Here is an 18,680-nt window from a genome sequence, read left to right on the forward strand (position 1 = left end):
CCTCCTGTGATAGGGTCGTGTTCAAACAGCTCCATAAACGAGTAGAGGAACAGTTTCCAGAACCGGAGAATGAGGTGAGGACTTCATCAGAGCCTCACAGTGGATGATGATGATGGTGTGGCTGGTGTTATACTCACTGTTTCTCTCTTGTAGGATGTGAAGTATTTGGCCATCAGTGGCTTTTTCTTCCTGCGTCTGTTCGCTCCTGCGATTCTGACACCCAAACTCTTCCAGCTGAGAGACCATCACGCCGACACGCGCACCAGCAGAACTCTACTGCTGCTCGCTAAGGTACAACACACACAATCATAGATTCACATTTTAAATTCATCTTTATTTATTTATATCAAATGTTTGATTTTCCTTCAAAATGTAAATCATCTTCCACTCAGATACAGATGTTTGTCAATTAAATGCATGCATTGATGTTGGAAAAATCATAATTTTTATTATATTCTATATTGTTTATTTTACATTTATTTTATATGATTTTCATTTCAGCCACTCAATTTTGCATGCATTCATGTTGGAAAAATCATACATTTTACTATATTCTATATTTTACATTTATTTTATTTTGTTTTCATTTCAATCACTTATTCATGCATGCATTCATGTTGGAAAAATCATAATTTTATTGCTTTCCATATTGTTTATATTTTGCATTTATTTTTATATTATGTTCACCTCATTTATGCATGCATTTATGTTGTGAAAAGCGCAATTTTATTATATTAAATATTACTTATAGAAACTTTTATGTTTATATAATTTTCATTATTTATGCATGCATTCATGCATTCATGCTGGAAAAATCATAATTTTTATTATATACTATATTGTTTATTTTACATTTATTTTTAAATAATTTTCATTTCAATCACATTTTTATGCATGGTATATAACAAAACAATTCATTTGCATGAAATGTGAGTGATTAACTTTCCATTTCTTGTCTAAAACTCTTTCGCACATAAATTAAAATTATTGCAATACAGCACAGAAAATGAAAATAGTTTTGCAAAATCATTCATTACCATACCATTGGCCACAACTCGGGTGTCTTCTAGTTTCCCAACTGTAAATACAGCTTTGCTCGGTCATGTGATTACGATATTTCCGACTTGAAGGCAAAGTAAATCTGCAACAGTAAGTAAACCGACACTGAGAGAGAATAGAACTGAGTTTCAATAGAACATGCATAAACTGCATAAACATGCATTCTCAGTGCATTTCATGGGATGTTCAAGGAATCAATTTAGGAATTACAGTAATATTGTCATAGTTTGTATCTAAAATAAAGAATGATCTTGGGAAAACCTTTTACAGAAGAGAAAATGACTGAATACTGTCACAGTGGTGGTTGGGTGAACTTCACAGAATCAGGGTTACCATCTAGACATGATCAACTCTGAAGCAGTTGCACCTTCAAAACAATCAATGGCATATTTTCAGTGTAAACGGGTAAATCACATGCTGTATACTGTACGTCTTTACTCACCCGCTCACACCTGATCTCTCTCTCTCTCTCTCTCTCTCAGGCTCTTCAGAGCGTCGGGAATCTGGGGCTGCAGTTGGGTCATGGGAAGGAGCAGTGGATGACCCCTCTGCATCCCATCATCCTTTGCAGTGTGGCGTCCGTCAAAGATTTTCTGGATAAGCTTGTAGACATCGATCACGACAACGGTGAGTCAACATGACGACAGAGCAATGTATTGCCATAACAACAGAGCGAGAGAGAGAATTATTTATAGAGTATTTACTAAAAATACTTTTCATTATTCCATAATAAACTCTGTCTGAAGTATATATAATTACAGTGATTAAAAATTCAATCATTCTCTGTACGTGTACATGTGAGGGCCAAACTTCTGAAAGTATCTTATCAGTAATTTAGCAATTTCTTAAAACTGATTTTGAGGAAATGTCCTAAAATGACCTTCATTAATAACTTCCAAAAAAATCCAAAAGTTGACTGTAAGGGTTAGAGTTTATTATTATTAGCTTAATTAATCATTTAAAGGCAATATAAATTAATGAGAAGTAGTATAAGTAGTACAGGTTCATGTTTGTACTATAAATACTCTGAAAATGGTTTGAAATAAAAAAAAAGCAAATCCTAACACTCATCTTGTGTTTAAGGTTGTAAGGGAAATAAATATTGTCTTAATTTATACAAACAATTAAAAATAATATATATCATAAATTATAAACACATAAATATATATAAAATTATATATATATATATATATATATATATATATATTAAATAAAAAAAATTATATATCATCAATAAAAAATAAATAAATAATAAATTCTAATAAATATTTTGTTAATTATTATTGTTATATATATATATATATATATATATAACAATTAAAAATAAAATATATTATTAATAAATAATAATAAATAAATAAATTCTAATAAATATTTGTAATTATTATTATTGTTATATATATATATATATATATCAATTAAAAATAAAATATATCATTCATAAATAATAATAAATAATAAATAAATAAATAATAAATTTAAATTATATATATGTATATATATATATATATATAACAAATAAAAATTAAATATATCATTAATAAATAATAATAAATAAATTTTATATATATATATATATATAAAATTGTAGACAAAAATCTTAGGCTTTGGGAGTTGTATATAGTGTGTGTCCAGTGTGTGTGTGTTCTCTGAGAGATCACATACCCATATCTACACCATGCTGAACACGTCCTGTCAAAGACTGTTTTAATATTTAATGCGTGTGTGAATACATTACACAAGGAGTCTGATGACAGTTACACCTGCAGCTGTTACACAAACTCATTTACTTCACAGTGTGTGTGTGTGTGTGTGTGTGTGTGTGTGTGTTTTCCCAGTGAAACGCATGTTTGAATAATTGAGAGGCAAACATCAGTAAAATACATGCATGCTCTGAAGATTTACTATAGTCCCGTATACTGTGATCTACACGTGTGTGGAGTGAAATATGAGTCGAGGTGTTTGACTGACTGTAATCTAGTGCGCCACCTGCTGTCTGTCCTGCAGCACCGCACAACAAACACAAACCACTGCACTCAATTTCTTAAATATGATTTTAGATATGAATGATTGCTCAAATGCATAGTTGTAATAATCTAGTTTCTGGTTGTTGTGTCTCTGCAGTGTGTGAGGCTCCGCAGCGCGCCGTGTTTTTGCCGTCGGTCATCGTGAAGGAGGGTTTCCTGCAGAAACACAAAGCTGAAGGACCTCAGCTGCTCAAACGCTTCACTTTTAAGAAACGATATTTCTGGCTCAGTTCAGAGTCGCTGTCCTACGCCAAGAGCCCCGACTGGCAGGTCTGACACACACACACACACACACACACACACACACACACACACACACACACACAGGTTTGTTTTTGTGAATTGTGGGGACACTCCATAGGCGTAATGATTTTTATACTGTACAAACCGTATTTTCTATCGCCCTACACCAACCCTACCCCTAACCCTACCCATCACATTCTGCATGATTTATAAGCCTTTACTCCAATTTATAAGACATTAATGTCCTCATAAGTCACCCTCTCCTTGTAATACCTGTCATACCCATGTCATTATACACATTTGTGTCCCGATATGTCACAAAAACGTGCACACACACACACATATGAGGGTCCACCTGTAAAAACACATATGTGTGTGAGTGTGTGTTCTTCTATGAATGGATGGAGTGTCATTAGCTGTAGGTTCATTATCATCTCTTGGCTTTTGATGTTTGGAAAGTGCTGAGTTAAGATGTGTGAGTGTGTGTCTGTGAGTGAGTGAGTGTGTGTGTGTATGTGTGTGTTCCTGGTATTCCCTACGTTATGGGGACCAAATACCAATAGTAATACCAATAAAATTTGACCTTATGAGGACAATTTAGGTCCCCATGAGTAAAACAGCTTGTAAATCATACTGAATGAAGTGTTGTAAATCTAAAAATGCAGAAAGTTTTCTGTGATGTGTAGGTTTAGGGGGTCAGAGGTCAGGTTAGGACACAGAAACCATCATTAACCTGATATAAAATCAGTGGAAGTCTATGCAATGTCCTCACTAATATAGTGAAACAAACACACACCTGTCTGTCTGACTCTTCATCTGTCGCTGTGTGTTCATCATTCACGCTCTGCGTGTGTTTCAGGTTCGCTCCTCTATTCTCATCCAGCGTGTGCGTGCGGTGGAGCGAGTGGATGAAAACGCCTTTCAGCTACAGAACGTCATGCAGGTCATTACACAGGACACGGAGGGACAACTACACACCACATACCTGCAGTGCAAGGTGACAGAAAACACACACACACTGCGTCACATCACCTGATACAGTCAGACAGATACAGTACACACATTACAGCATTTCTTGCTACCTACACACTACAGTATATGTTGTATGACATATTTAGTATTTAGTGTGCATCAGAACAGAAATAATAAGGTACATTTGTGTGTTTCAGAATGTCAATGAACTCAATCAGTGGCTGTCGGCCATCAGGAAGGTGAGTATTTATAACGAACACATGCTGCCGTCGTTTCATCCAGGAGCTCATCGAGGAAACAAATGGACCTGCTGCCTGCAGCCCGACCGCACAGGTGTGTGTGAGATTCACCTGCACATTAACCGTACTTAAACTGCACCTATTGTACTATTTTGTGTGTTACTCACAGTCCTCTCTTTTTGTGTGTGTGTGCGTGTGTGTCAGCGTCGGGCTGCAGTCGGACTCATTCTGCCGTGACGCTGGGCGACTGGAGCGACCCGTTAGATCCTGACGCTGAAACACAGATCGTTTATAAAGAGCTGCTGCAGGGCCGAGACAAACTCAGGTCTGTGTGTGCTGTAATACTGCAAACGTCCAGCAGGTGTCGCTGCTGTAATGACAGAAATCAAAGAGGGACCGGCAATATATGTAGTATAATTAATAAAACATTATTATTATTATACCTTCAATGCACATATACATTAAATGCAATTTAAGGCACTTTGGATAAAAGCGTCTGTTAAATGCATAAATGCAAATGTATTATATATATATCCATAGGCTTGGTGAATGTCATGAAGAAATCTTTTGCCATATTTATTTCACATTACAGTAATGAGGATTTGTGGATTAAATATTCTTAATTGCCACAATGCAAATGCAATGAAATCATAATTGTTCTAAAATCAGTGTTTAGTGTCATGTATATATTATTATAGTATTTTGAATTAGTTTTTGTTTTTATATTTTATATATATATATATATCATTTTAAATTTAATATTCAAGTAATTTTGATGCGTTGTCATTTTTATTTTTATTTATTATTTAAACATGTCTATATACTGAAGTTTTTATTAATATTTTAATATTATTTTAGTACTTCAAGCCAAATTAAATGAAAATTAGTAATGTTGCCTTATCAACTACCTGAAACAAAATAAGGTTTTTTAAATAATTTATTTTATATCAGTTAACATTTTTTGTAAAACATTTTTGTTATGGTTTTAGTTTTAGTTAACTATAACTAAAAAGTCTAAAATTAGGCTTCATTTTTACTGTGCAATATATAATTTTATTTTATTTTTGTTATTTATACTTTATTAAATATGATCTTGACATGTTTTGGAGCTTTCTACAGTGATTAATATGAATTTAATCACCACAATCATCAAAAAAGATCCCATATTAATTAATAACTGCAGTAACTTTTAGTACTTTATAGTTACCATGGTACATTTCTGTAAGAAAACAATCCTCATTGTGCTCCTCTGTTGATTCTGCTGATGTTCGGGACACAGGAAGCAGTACTTGGAGACACAGGAAATGGAGACGGCTGAACAGGAAGAGATGCCGCTGAAAGCCAGTCAGCCTTCATCAGGTCAGACTCGCCTCATCTTCCTCTCACACACACACACACACACACCTGTAATGATCTGCTCTCTGAGGGCCAAACAAACCCAGTGTAAATGTTAAATCATTTCCTGTGTGTGTCAGTGTCTGCGCAGGGCCGATCTGAGCGCGCTCGTGCCGTGGCCGCTCGTCTGCTGGACGTGGTTCTGGATTTAGAACGAGCGCATTCGACCTTCCAGAGCCGAGAGCGAGACGAGAGCGGTGCGTTCATCCTGACCTCACAGAGAACATGATGAACTCCACGCTTCAGCTCCAGCGCTCAAGAGTTTGTCAAAGAAGAACTCGCACAAACTGTACTATCGAATTATGCAATGTTTCTGAATCAAACTCCAGTTATTGATGAATGTCTGTGGAAACATTTTTATGTATTTGTACCTTCAAGTGTTTTTAATCTCGGTGAATTTTTACTCAGACGTCCGACTGTAGCTTCTGAAATCAGTCTCTGCTTGGCATTACACTAAATAACACACACACACACACATACACTGACACACACTCACACTCACACACACACACACACACAGACGAACACTCTCACACAACACAAACACACACTCGCACACACACTCTTTCACAGACACACTCACAGACACAAAACACACATACACTGACAAACACTAACACAAACACAACACACACTCATACACGCACAAACAAACACTCTCACACACAGACACTCATACACACACACACACATTCACACACAACCCAAACACACTCTCACACACAAACAACTAACACACACAAACTAATTCACTAATCACATAGATACACACTCACTCACAAACACACACACAATAATTCACAAACAAACTCACACACACACACACGGACACACAAACACACAACACACATACACTCTCACATAGATACACATACTCATAAACACACACACTAATTCACAAACAAACACACTCATGCATACACACTCGCACACACACAGACACACACACATTCACACACAAACACTCTCACACACACACTCACAGACACACAAACACAACACACTCTCACAAACACACACTCTCACATAGATACACACACTCACTCACAAACACACACACTAATTCACAAACACACTCACGCACACACACTCACACTCTCTCACACACACTCACACTCTCTCACACACACACACTAATTCACAAACAAACACACTCTCACACACACAACACATACTTTCACAAACACACATACACTCTCACATAGATACACACACTCACAAACACACGCACACTAATTCACAAACAAACACACACACACACACTGGACACTTTTGTGCAATTTGGTTTCTGGCTTTTCTTCCATGCAGGTGAACTAGTTCTCGACCAAATGAACTTGATTAATATTGTAATTGTAATATTTTTATATTTGCACACAAAGGATCCATATATCTTGTAATGAACATTTATTGTTTTATGTTTAAAGTGAATTTAAACATCCAGCCATGTTCTAGATTTGCCATTGCTGTGGACACAACCAGGTTACACTGAATCCAGGTTAGCGGTGTAAAACTGAAACGGGGGCAGCCAATCAGACGCTTGACATCCAGTTGCGCTCTCTGTCATCCACTGCAAAAAATCACTTTCTTGCTCAGTACTTGTGTCTTGTTTTCCATCACAAATATCTAAACGTTCTTAAATCAAGATACATTTACTGGAGAAGAGAAATGACTGAAGATATTAAGACTTGTTTAATGATAAATGTATCAAAAATTAAGTGAGTTTGTGCTTAAAACAAGAAAAAAATAAAGTCAAAGATTATTTTTCAGACCCCATGGAAAGATATTTGTTCTTGTTTTAAGCAACATTTGATATATTTTTCAGTAAACAAGTCTCAGTATCTTCGGTCATTTCTCTGCTCCAGTAAATGTATCTTGATTTAAGAATGTTTAGATATTTGTGCTGGAAAACGACAAAAATACTGAGGAAGAACATCATTTTTTGCAGTTAGTTTTTGGTTTAGATGTTTCTTGATCAGTTCTCTGGGTGGTAGTTGGTTCGTTTAGGCCAATTTTGGTGGTTTTATTTATTTGTCAAAAAAAAAAAAAAATACGACCTGGTTTTCCGAATAATCTTGGCTTTTTAAAGAGGCTTTTCATTGTGCCAAACAGTGTTTTTGGGTTGTGTGAGCATGTGTGTGCAGGAAAACAGCTGAAAATAGTTGATTTATTTTGTTTTTTGGCCAAATATATATTTAAAACATTTGCGTTCTTGTGCAGTAATTTGCTTTTGTTGGTTTATTTTGGACGGAGAGCATTTGCTGTTGACTATAAAACCCGTTTACACAAAACTGTGTGAAACTCTTTGTGTTTCTTTCTCTCAAACACACAATCCAGTCTGACCTCAAATAATTCATACAGCGTTACATTTGTGATTACATAAAGTTGACATTTAACATAAGTTTGTGAAATTTGTCAAAATCAATTTTGATTTGACAGGAAATATTATTACTTGCTAATATTTTGCTGAGAATGAAAAATTAAAGTTCAGCTATGAATTTCAAGATGCAAAAAAAAAAAAAAAATCACTTTCTCACACACACACACAAATATATATATATATATATATATATATATATATATTATTATTATTATTATTATTATTATATACACTACCATTCAAAAGTTTGGGGTCATTTTTTTGAAAGAGGTCGTCTGCTCACCAAGGCTGCATTTATTTGATCAAAACTACAGTAAAAATTGTGAAATATTATTACAATTTAAAATAACTGTTTTCCATGTGAATATATGTTAAAATGTAATTTATATCCTGTGATCAAAGCTGAATTTTCAGCATCATTACTGCAGTCTTCAGTGTCACATGATCCTTCAGAAATCATTCTAATATGATGATTTGATGCTCAAGAAACATTTATGAATATTAACAATGTTGAAAACAGTTCATATGTTTGTGGAAACGGTGATATATTTAATTTTCAGGATTCTTTGATGAATAGAAAGTTCAAAAGAACAACATTTATTTGAAATAGAATCTTTTGTAACATTATAAATGTTGTTCGTGTCACTTTTGATCAATTTAATCTTACAGATCCCAGTTTGAGGTGGTTTTTGAGAAAAACCTAAACATACCAAACACAAATTATTAGTTCTCTTCATAATGATAATGTCTGTACATTACCATCACTTCAGGTCAATATTCACTCATCGACTCGGCTCTATTTTCAGCTTTGGAGCAAATAACTGCTGACAAAACAGGAGAAATAAAGAGGCACTTAAAGTAAAAGTCCAATGCATCAGCCGCTCGGAGCTCCTCACCATCACTGGACATTAATAACGCTGCCAATAACAATATATCTGAGACAAAAGAGAAGAGAAGAAGAAAAGAAAGAAAAGAACAAGTCAAATCAGTCTCCCTTTGCTCAAGGAGAGGGTTTATTTCACAGGAAACACAGACATGCAACAAGATCATAACAGATTCATTAAGACACGTATCATAAAAGCCCTTTGTATTGTTTAATCAAACAACAATTCGTCTGATATTTGAAATAGATTATCTTGATGTACGTGTTAATTCTATTGCCTGTAAGAGTCTATGACATGAAGGACAAATCCATGCGCTTTTTATTTGACATCAATTTTTGAATCCATCATGTGAGAGGCCAAATGAAAGAAAGAACTTCCCCCAAAACACACAATATCATCAACCACTTCACCATTTACCAATACTCTTTAAATAAATTCAGAAAGATCTCTGAGAAGAGCAGGTTTGAGGTTGTGACACACTTAAATGTGTGCCAGCTACAAAATTATTCAGCCGTATTCTCATTAGAAAGCTTATTTCCTTCTGGGAAACTGTCCTGCGACGCTATTTCAATTCCGTCACAAATGCTTTTCATTATAAAACGCTAATGAATCTGGGATGACGACGGATTTGGCTGGAATCAGCAGGTCTTTTTAGGTGCCATATGGTCTGAAATCACCTGACTAATCACCTTCCGCCACAATAAACACACACCAAAATCACTATCTATTCCAAACGAGTCTTTCACCTGAAAACATCTCATGACCATCATGCAGCTGAGAGGACGACTCAAAACAACCCATCGGCGGAAATATTGCGCATATAGTCAAGTTATTTTGGGATGAACCATATGGACAGGTGATAAATGATCTAATCAGGCCTAATGAGGGGGGTCTAATTAATTAGTCACCTTTGAAAAGAGCGGCATGCTGGGTGAAAACAAAACATCCACCGCAACGTTCAACACGCGCCGCTTACAGAATTGCATAATGCGCCAAAGTCTCTCGTAAAACTCCCTTTTTTATCCTTTTTCTTTGTAACATCTCTAGAAGAAACGACACACAGACTATGAGAACGACGAACAACAACAAATTAAAGCTACAGTACCTGTACAAACCATTCAGTTACAAGATCTGAAACATGACATTCAATTTACCTCGACAAAAGTTTCTTTAGTCGGTAGTATTTGGGTTGTTGACGCATCAGACGGTGACAGCAGCGTCCTACAGCTTAAAACACTTCATCCAAAACTCATTTTAACACTAATTTGTGTGTAATTATTAGGCATATGTGTATTATGTATAATTATTTGAGCTTTATAATTGAGAGGCTACATGGATTGTTAATTTATCACACTACAAAATGATTGAAGTGAACTGCAAAAAACTTAAATGTGATTATAAATTGTTAAATTTAGTGCCGTCAAATCGATTAATCACGATCGTGTGTGTGTGTGTGTGTGTGTGTGTGTATTTTATGTTGGATGCAATTAACGATTAATCGTGATTGCGATTAAAGTGCTGCCGAATCGATTAATCATGATTCAAGTACTGTCAAATTGATTAATCACGATTCTGTCAGATGCAATGTAAAGTTTGTAAATGTGTGTGTACAAACTTTTGCTAGATGCGCTTAATCGTGGTTAATAGCTTTAACATCCTTTTAACGGTGATTAATCGATTTGTCAGCACTTTAATCGCGGTTAATCAGTTTGTCAACACTGTAGTCGTGATTAATGATTAATCGTGATTAAAGTGCTGCCAAATCGATTAATAACTATTCAGGTGCAGTCAAACTGATTAATCATGATTAATCGATATAGCAACACTTAAATAGCTATTGATTGATTTGACACCACTTTAATCGCGATTAATCGATGTGGCAGCAATTTAATCGTGATTAATCAATTTTGACACCACTTTAATCGTGATTGAGCGACCCGACACTACTTTAATCAAGATTGTTTTGACACTACTTTAATTGCGATTAATTTGATTTTGACACCACTTGAATAGTGATTAATCGATTTGACACCACTAAACACGATTAATCGATTTGACACCACTTTATTGCGATTAATCGACTTGGACACCACTTTAATTGTGATTAAGCGACTTGACACCACTTTAATCACGATTAATCAATTTGACATCACTTTAACAGCAATTAATCAATTCGACACCACTAAACGTGATTAATCGATTTGACACCACTTTAACAGCGATTAATTGATTTGGACACCACTTTAATCGTGATTAAGCGACTTGACACCACTTTAATCACGATGAATCGGTTTGACATCACTTTAATCGTGATTCATCAATTTTGACACCACTTTAACCGTGATTAAGCGACTTGACACCACTTTAATCACAATTAATCGATTTGGCGGCACTTTAATCTCGATTAATTTGACAGCGCTTTAATCATGATTAATCGATTTGACAGCACTAGTTAGACTTCAAATTGTTAAACAAAATATCAAAAGGTTTATGTCCATGTTATTGGTCAACAACCCATTTATTATAATCAAGATTTCTTTTTGATGCAAATGTTTTGTTTTATTAGTAACTGAACACGTTTTTGAGGATTATCATCAACTAAAACTAAAATCTTTTTTTTTTATATATTAATTTAAATAAAAGTTAACTGAAATAAAATAACTTTTAGTTTGTTTGCAAGGCAACATTTCTCATTTTTGTTTAGCTTAAGAGTACTAAAATTAATAAAACTGAAATAAAAGTTAATAAAACTATATAGAAATATTTAAATAAAATTAATTAAAAAAACATTAAAATTACTAAAGGTTTGACTAAAATAAAAAGGGAAAATATAAAACAAAAATATTAATAAAATCTATTATAGTACATTAATGACTGTCAGTTCTTAAAGGGACGTTTCCTTCTCTGATCTCAAAGTCAGATTCAACACAAGATGTAGGTTTGTACAGGCTCATTTATATTTGTGAGGAGCTCTCCAGTGATGTCAGACACATGTGAGCAGTGCTTGTATTAATGACAATGTTTAATATTCCCTGCAGATATATAAAGGTACACGACCCCTTTGGGTGGGCAAGTTAAAGTCACACAAACAAACCCTTCCCACCGACATCATCGATAGCAACGGAGATCATTGCTAGAAACGGCACGACTAATATAAGACGCTCAGAACACGTTAACAGTCCCTGACGTTACTGACAAACTGTCAGATTTGACAAAAAAGCATGTATCAAATATGTACACGTCTATGTGTGTGTGTGTGTGTGTGTGTGTGTAGATACATGTAGATGTACACGTACATCATGTGTAAGTATAAAAATAATTTAAACACTTCAAAGATATAATCACACTCTTAAATGTATGTGTGTATATATGTTGACTTCTATATATTGTACTCTATACAGTTCTTTAAAGCATTACAAGACACGAGGATAACTAAAGATGCGAACAGACACAATCAGAGAGTTGCTGCGTTTCAAGGAAGACTGCAGATCTGTGGGCCGTTCACACTGACACCGCTACAATATTACGAAACGCAAATGTTTTTATGCTTTTATTCAGTAAAGATGCATTAAATTGATCAAAAGTGACACTGTAAAAAAGAATTGTTGGTTTAACTTAAATTTTGAGTTCTTTTAAACTAAAAATTTGAGTTAATACAATGAAGGCGATTGGTTTAATAAACAGAATGTTATCTGAACCACTTAAATTTGATTTGACAAAAGAAAAAATTTTCATGATCATGAAAACAATTTTTTACAGTGCAGTAAAGACATTTATAATGTTACAAAAGATCCTATTTCAAATAAAAACTTTTTATTCATCAAACAATCTTGAAAAATCAAAAGTATGACGGTTTCCACAAACATATGAACTGTTTTCAACATTGATAATAATCAGAAATGTTTCTTGAGCATCAAATCAGCATATTAAAATGATTTCTGAAGGATCATGTGACACTGAAATGGAGTAATGATGCTGAAAATTCAGCTTTGAATCACAGGAATAAATGCATTTTAACATATATTCACACAGAAAACAGCTAGTTTACATTGTAATAATATTTCGCTGTTTTTACTGTATTTTCGATCGAATAAATGCAGCCTTGAGGAGCAAAAAGTGACTTCTTTCAAAAAAAATGCAAATGGCACTTGCAAAAAAACGCACAGATACTTCTGAAAAACTAAAGCTTGTCAGTGTGAACGGTGACTGTAAGATGACTGTAACTCACAGCAGAAATAAACAGTTCACAGACCCAGAGGGACGAGAGGAATCGCTCGCCGCTGGGAAACATCTCTGACGTCACAAACCCACACGAGATCAGCAGTAAGACACACCGCCCAGGCCGTGATGGATAACACTGGCTGCGCTCGCGTCTCCACGGGCGGCATAATGACTGTGTGTTTCACACACGTCTCTGGGATCGACTGTAACCTTGAGACGAGTTTGAGTTGTGATTTATCAGCTCCGGCTTTACCAAACACCAGGCCTGTGTTCAGAATACAATGTTAACATACTACTTTTTCTACAGTGTTGTATGAATATGTGAATGTTCTGTGTGCGCTGAATATCTGCATTTGCCAAAACTGTATGGAATACAGTATCCCACAATGCAGTGTTTCTCAACCTTTTTGACTCAAAGGTCCCACATTCCTTATTTTAATCTATGGGAACACCTATAGTTTCTGTAAATTGTAAAAAAGCATCTAAATTTCAGAAGTTTTAGGAGCTGAATGTTCTTCAGGGTTCCTGCTCTTTTTAACGCATGAATTTCCAGTCATTCCTGATTTAAGGATAAGATTTGTTTTATTATTATTATTAGTGCTGGGTAGTAACTGATTACTTGTAATCTGGATTATGTAATCAGATTCCAAAAATTAAGTACTTCGATTACATTACATTTTAAAATACTTGTAATCAGACTACAGTTACTTTTTATTGATCACATGAATACATGTTATTCTCACAATGGCAGTAAATTATTAATAATTCATGGCAAGCTCTTCCAGGTTTGTGGAATTTCACACTGGTCATGTGACTATCACTGAAAACCCACACATTTGATCACTGGATTTACAGAACTTTTAAGTGAGATGAATATTATTTAAGAATATTATTTGAATTTAATTTAAACATGCATTTACTGTCTCTGGAAGGCTTTTGTCTTTCAAACACATTAAAACGTACAAATTCACACCATTTCATATTTACATGCAATGCAGGAATTCCCAACTTTTTCATCAGCTGAACCTCTTTGACCTAATATATTTACTTGAAGTAACCCCTGAGATTTTACCTTAAGTTAATAAAATTAAGCCAATAAAAATAATAATAATAAATCAAATTAAGCTCATGTTGGTTAATGGTCACATGACATGCAGGTAAACAAAATATATCTTTTTAGTAAGTGTTTTATTTTAAAATTATCTATTTTAATTTTACATTTTTATGCTTTTGATTAGAGATGCACCGATATATCGGCCAATAATCGGTATCGGCAGATAAAAGCAAATTTTAGTTAGTTTAGATAGTTTAAAAACAGCTAATATTCAGGGCCGATATATCCTGTCAATCAAAAGAGGGCAGGAAAATGCACTGAATTTGTGATTTGTATAAAGAAAATGCTAAAAAAAAATATATATATATATATATATATATATATATATATATATATATATATATGTTCAATATTAATAGTAATTATATGAATTAATAACATTCAGAAAGTTAAGATATATTAATTTAATCTTCAGAATTTAGTTAATGTGTTAATATTAATTTGAGATACCAGTTATTCTGAAACAAGTTGATGAAATTGAGAGAATAAAGTTTTCTTTCAGAATATAATAACTAAAAATATAATGATTAATTATTAATTATAATGAAATTATTAATTTAAAAGAAGGTATAAAAGTCAGAACTCCCAAACTATCATTATCGGCAAATATTACTCTGAATAATCGGCTATCGGTAGAGAAATTTAGTATCGGTGCATCTCTACTTTTTATTAAGCTCAGGAACCGCAGTCTGGGAAACCCTGATGTAATGTAAGATTTAATGCACTTCATGTTGTTGATAACAAACAATGGAATTTATTTTCTTTCTCTTTGTATTTTTATATCAATATGGTACAAGATTATCCTGTTCAATTCATGGTGATAAATGAGTTAGGTCAAAAGTAATCTAAAAGTAATCAGATTACATTACCTTAAATGTGTAATGTAATGGATTACGTTACGAACTACAATTTTTGTCATGTAATTTGTAATCAGTAACTGACTACAATTTGTAAGTAATCTACCCAGCACTGATTATTGTTATTAATTTTACCTAAAATTTCAACCCGATAAAATATTTTAGAACTTGGCATAGCTAGTAAAATGTATATATATATATATATATATATATATATATATATATATATATATATATACACATTTATATATACACTTATTTTTATTTGCAAATAGCAAATAGCTGAAATAATGTAAGTTTTTTTTTTTTTTTTTAATTTTACCAACTATAAAAACCTGATTCTTTAAAGACAAAAAAAAAGTTGACTTAAAATGAGAAATAACTTGATTTTTAGCTGTTTTAGCTCATTGTAATGCTTGTTTTAGCTAGTTTTGTCATATATTAAATCATTTAAGTCATCTCACGTCCCCCTAGTGGTTGAGAACCACTGCAGTATGCTCAACTTGATTTCTAGTGACAAATGAACTAGAAATGTCAGCCACAATTTGGATTATTTTGACAATATGTGGTCATTAGACAACTATTTAAAACATTTATCCTGGATAATAACGCCTACATTTATTTTTAAAAATTCTGTATACAACATAACCGGTGTGCTGTACTCTAGTAAAGTAGTATGCTAGTATCCAAAACACAGCAAAGGACCACAAACAAACCCGTCTGCAAGCACTCTCAGATTTATGACATAAAAGAGAAACGAAGCAAGATAGAATATGAATCATTGCATATTTCAAGAAGACATCCTATTCATCTTATTCACTCTAAATATTAAACTGCACACAGAAGGATCCTCAAATCTCAGTTCGCTCCGCTAATTGCTCTGAAGTTCAAAAGTAGCACACGAGCCGAAGAGCTGAATGTTTTGAAGTGCACATATTTTATGCAGCGGTTGCACAAACATCAGAAACAGCCCCGCGGATCCATCTACACAAATATCCCTACAAACGCCAACAACTACAGGCCTCCTTTAATCATATATACGGAGGCCAAACCGATAATGTTTCAAAGAATCCAGGCAGAAAACACCAGGAAAACCATCCCTGTCTGAAAGTGATGCAAAAACAACAACGTGGAAACAAAAGTTCTCCATGTTGACCAATGGAAATAACAGATATTGGGTGCAACGGCTGACCGATATATCGGGAAATCCGATTATTAATCATCTGATATCTGGTGATTTTGTGATTATCAGCATCAGAGGTGTTAACTTAGCATAAAATAAGCATTTGTGTCATTTTAAAAAGCGTTAAATCGTCACGTGCCATCTGTAGAGGCATCGGCCAATATCGGTCAACCACGAATGTGTGTATATACAACCACCACATGCACTTGGGTCTGAGCCCAGCTGCATTATGGGTAGCCACAAAAAAAGAACGAGATAGAGAGAGATAGAGAAAGCTGTGACTGTTGTTTTCTTCACTCCATCGTCCACTCGGACTGACTCGGAGTCAGCGAGGACCGTCGCTCCCTGTTCAAGCCGCCGCTGAGAGGTCAAAGGTCTCTCCAGCGGTCAGAAACGCCTCAGAATGAGGTGGGTGTGCAGTTGCGTGCCCCGCAGCGGACCGACCCGCACCGCCTCAGTCCTTTAGGTTGTCCTCGCCGACGCCCTGAGCGGACAGTTCTCTCATCACGTTATCCAGGTAGTTGGGGTCGGGGTAGCCGTGGCCGGTCAGGTTGGAGCCAAACTCAGTCTTGTGGTGAATCTCGTTCCACACGACAGTGTCCGACTCTCCCGTGGTGCTGGACGTCCCGATGGTGAAGATCAGACGACGGTCCCACGCCATGATTAGCAACTTCAACACCTTCAAATAAGACAATATTCAGTCATATTATCAATTCAGCTTCATGAGAACAACATTTGAACTGAACTGAACATCGACAGTGAATTAAATCAACACAGAACTGAATAGAGAATACACCGGTCAATGAATGACGTGACGGGTCTAAAGGCCTTAATAATAATAATAAAAAACAAAGACATGACATACAAAGTATGTAAGGTAGTACAACTAGATCTCTTTTATTGAATCCAAAAGGTTTTAATTATATTTTGCTACATATAAAGGGATTTTAAAGATTTTGAAGTGTCAAAAGGTCATTCGGTTTAACTGGACTCCAGTACAGCCATTTCATTTGTGATTAAAATATCTTAAAATGTAATAAATGTATATATTTTTTATTTCATAACATCATATATCAACATAGTGCAAAATGGTATTAAAATCATGTGTAGAACTCGTTGCTTTGTTATAAGAAAGACTGTCCGGAAAAATGAATTTCATTGATGTCATTCGGAGTAACCAATATAAAGGGACCATTTTGGATCAAGTCATGTGGTCACTATCATGTGACAGGATGTGATATCATTCAGACACCTGCAAAGGACCACATGGTCATGAAGCAAAGTAACTAACACTCTTTTAACTTTTTGAACTTAACTCACACGCATGTCCCGAAACATCAGGTCATTCGGTGCAACCGCTATACAAAATGTTGTAATATTTTAAAAACTTGTACTAAATATAAAATGTTTGATTGTCCTTTTGCTAGCTAGCTAGATATCAGCCTGTTAGGATTGTTTGAAAATATCGTCATTCGGTATAACCAAAAGTGTCATTCGGTAAAACCGAGATTTTGGTACTTTTGTGGTGACAAATTTTGTCCATCTTGTAAAAAAATGACAAAAGCAGTGTTAATTGATTATAAAAACCACATTATCTCATTGTTAACACTTAATAAAACTTCAAAATTAATTATATCTCCATTATATTTTTTTTTACACTTTTAAAAACTTTATTCGTCAATGACCCGTAAACAGAAGTTATAGTCTAAATAGTCTACATTCACAATTTTTGGTGTTTTTGAAAGAAATGAATACTTTTATTCATCAAGAACACATTAAATCGCTCAAAAGTGACAGTAAAGACATTTATAATGTCACAAAAGACTCTATTTTAAATAAATGCTGTTCTTTTGAACTTTCTATTCATCAAAGAATCGTGAAAAATAAAATGTATCATAGTTTCCACAAAAATATGAACAGTTTTCAACATTGATAATAATCATAAATGTTTCTTGAGCAGCAAATCATCATATCAGAATGATTTCTGAAGGATCATGTGACACTGAAGACTGGAGTAATGATGCTGAAAATTCAGCTTTGATCACAAAATATAAATTACATTTTACAATATAAATCACAGCTATTATAACTCTTATAATTGTAATAATA

The 18,680-nt window shown here is 34.3% G+C and overlaps 4 protein-coding genes across 32 annotated transcripts in view; 1 reads left to right on the plus strand and 3 right to left on the minus strand.

Annotated features, from left to right (window-relative positions):
- The window catches only part of LOC127517456 (rasGAP-activating-like protein 1), a 202,545-nt gene extending 194,322 nt beyond the window's left edge, over positions 1-8,223 (plus strand). For 9 of the 26 annotated variants that reach the window (XM_051903142.1, XM_051903144.1, XM_051903139.1 and 6 more), the window contains 2 exons: positions 5,820-5,899; positions 6,016-8,223. In XM_051903142.1, the coding sequence (XP_051759102.1) occupies positions 5,820-5,899; positions 6,016-6,164 (229 nt within the window). In that variant the 3' untranslated portion in view covers positions 6,165-8,223. Of the gene's footprint in view, positions 1-153; positions 292-1,541; positions 1,687-3,183; positions 3,357-4,188; positions 4,327-4,498; positions 4,635-4,744; positions 4,866-5,819; positions 5,900-6,015 lie in introns of all 26 variants that reach the window. The other 17 variants (XM_051903148.1, XM_051903151.1, XM_051903147.1 and 14 more) reach the window with 10 other exon arrangements.
- Positions 1-18,680, minus strand: part of LOC127517459 (E3 ubiquitin-protein ligase DTX1-like) — a 185,519-nt gene that overhangs the window by 129,903 nt on the left and 36,936 nt on the right. The window lies entirely within an intron of this gene.
- The window catches only part of LOC127517460 (E3 ubiquitin-protein ligase DTX1-like), a 185,519-nt gene that overhangs the window by 129,903 nt on the left and 36,936 nt on the right, over positions 1-18,680 (minus strand). Inside the window, exon 10 of one of the 2 annotated variants that reach the window (XR_007931252.1) lies at positions 15,724-17,250. Coding sequence is in view for 1 of the 2 variants with exons in the window: in XM_051903164.1 (XP_051759124.1) it covers positions 17,026-17,250 (225 nt within the window). In the remaining variant the exon portion in view is untranslated. Of the gene's footprint in view, positions 1-9,292; positions 17,251-18,680 lie in introns of those variants that run through there. The other variant, XM_051903164.1, reaches the window with a different exon arrangement.
- Positions 1-18,680, minus strand: part of LOC127517455 (zinc finger protein 208-like) — a 138,661-nt gene that overhangs the window by 6,611 nt on the left and 113,370 nt on the right. The gene's annotated exons all lie outside the window — the stretch shown is intronic.

This window comes from Ctenopharyngodon idella, chromosome 8, assembly GCF_019924925.1.
Source record: "Ctenopharyngodon idella isolate HZGC_01 chromosome 8, HZGC01, whole genome shotgun sequence".
NCBI lineage: Eukaryota > Metazoa > Chordata > Actinopteri > Cypriniformes > Xenocyprididae > Ctenopharyngodon > Ctenopharyngodon idella.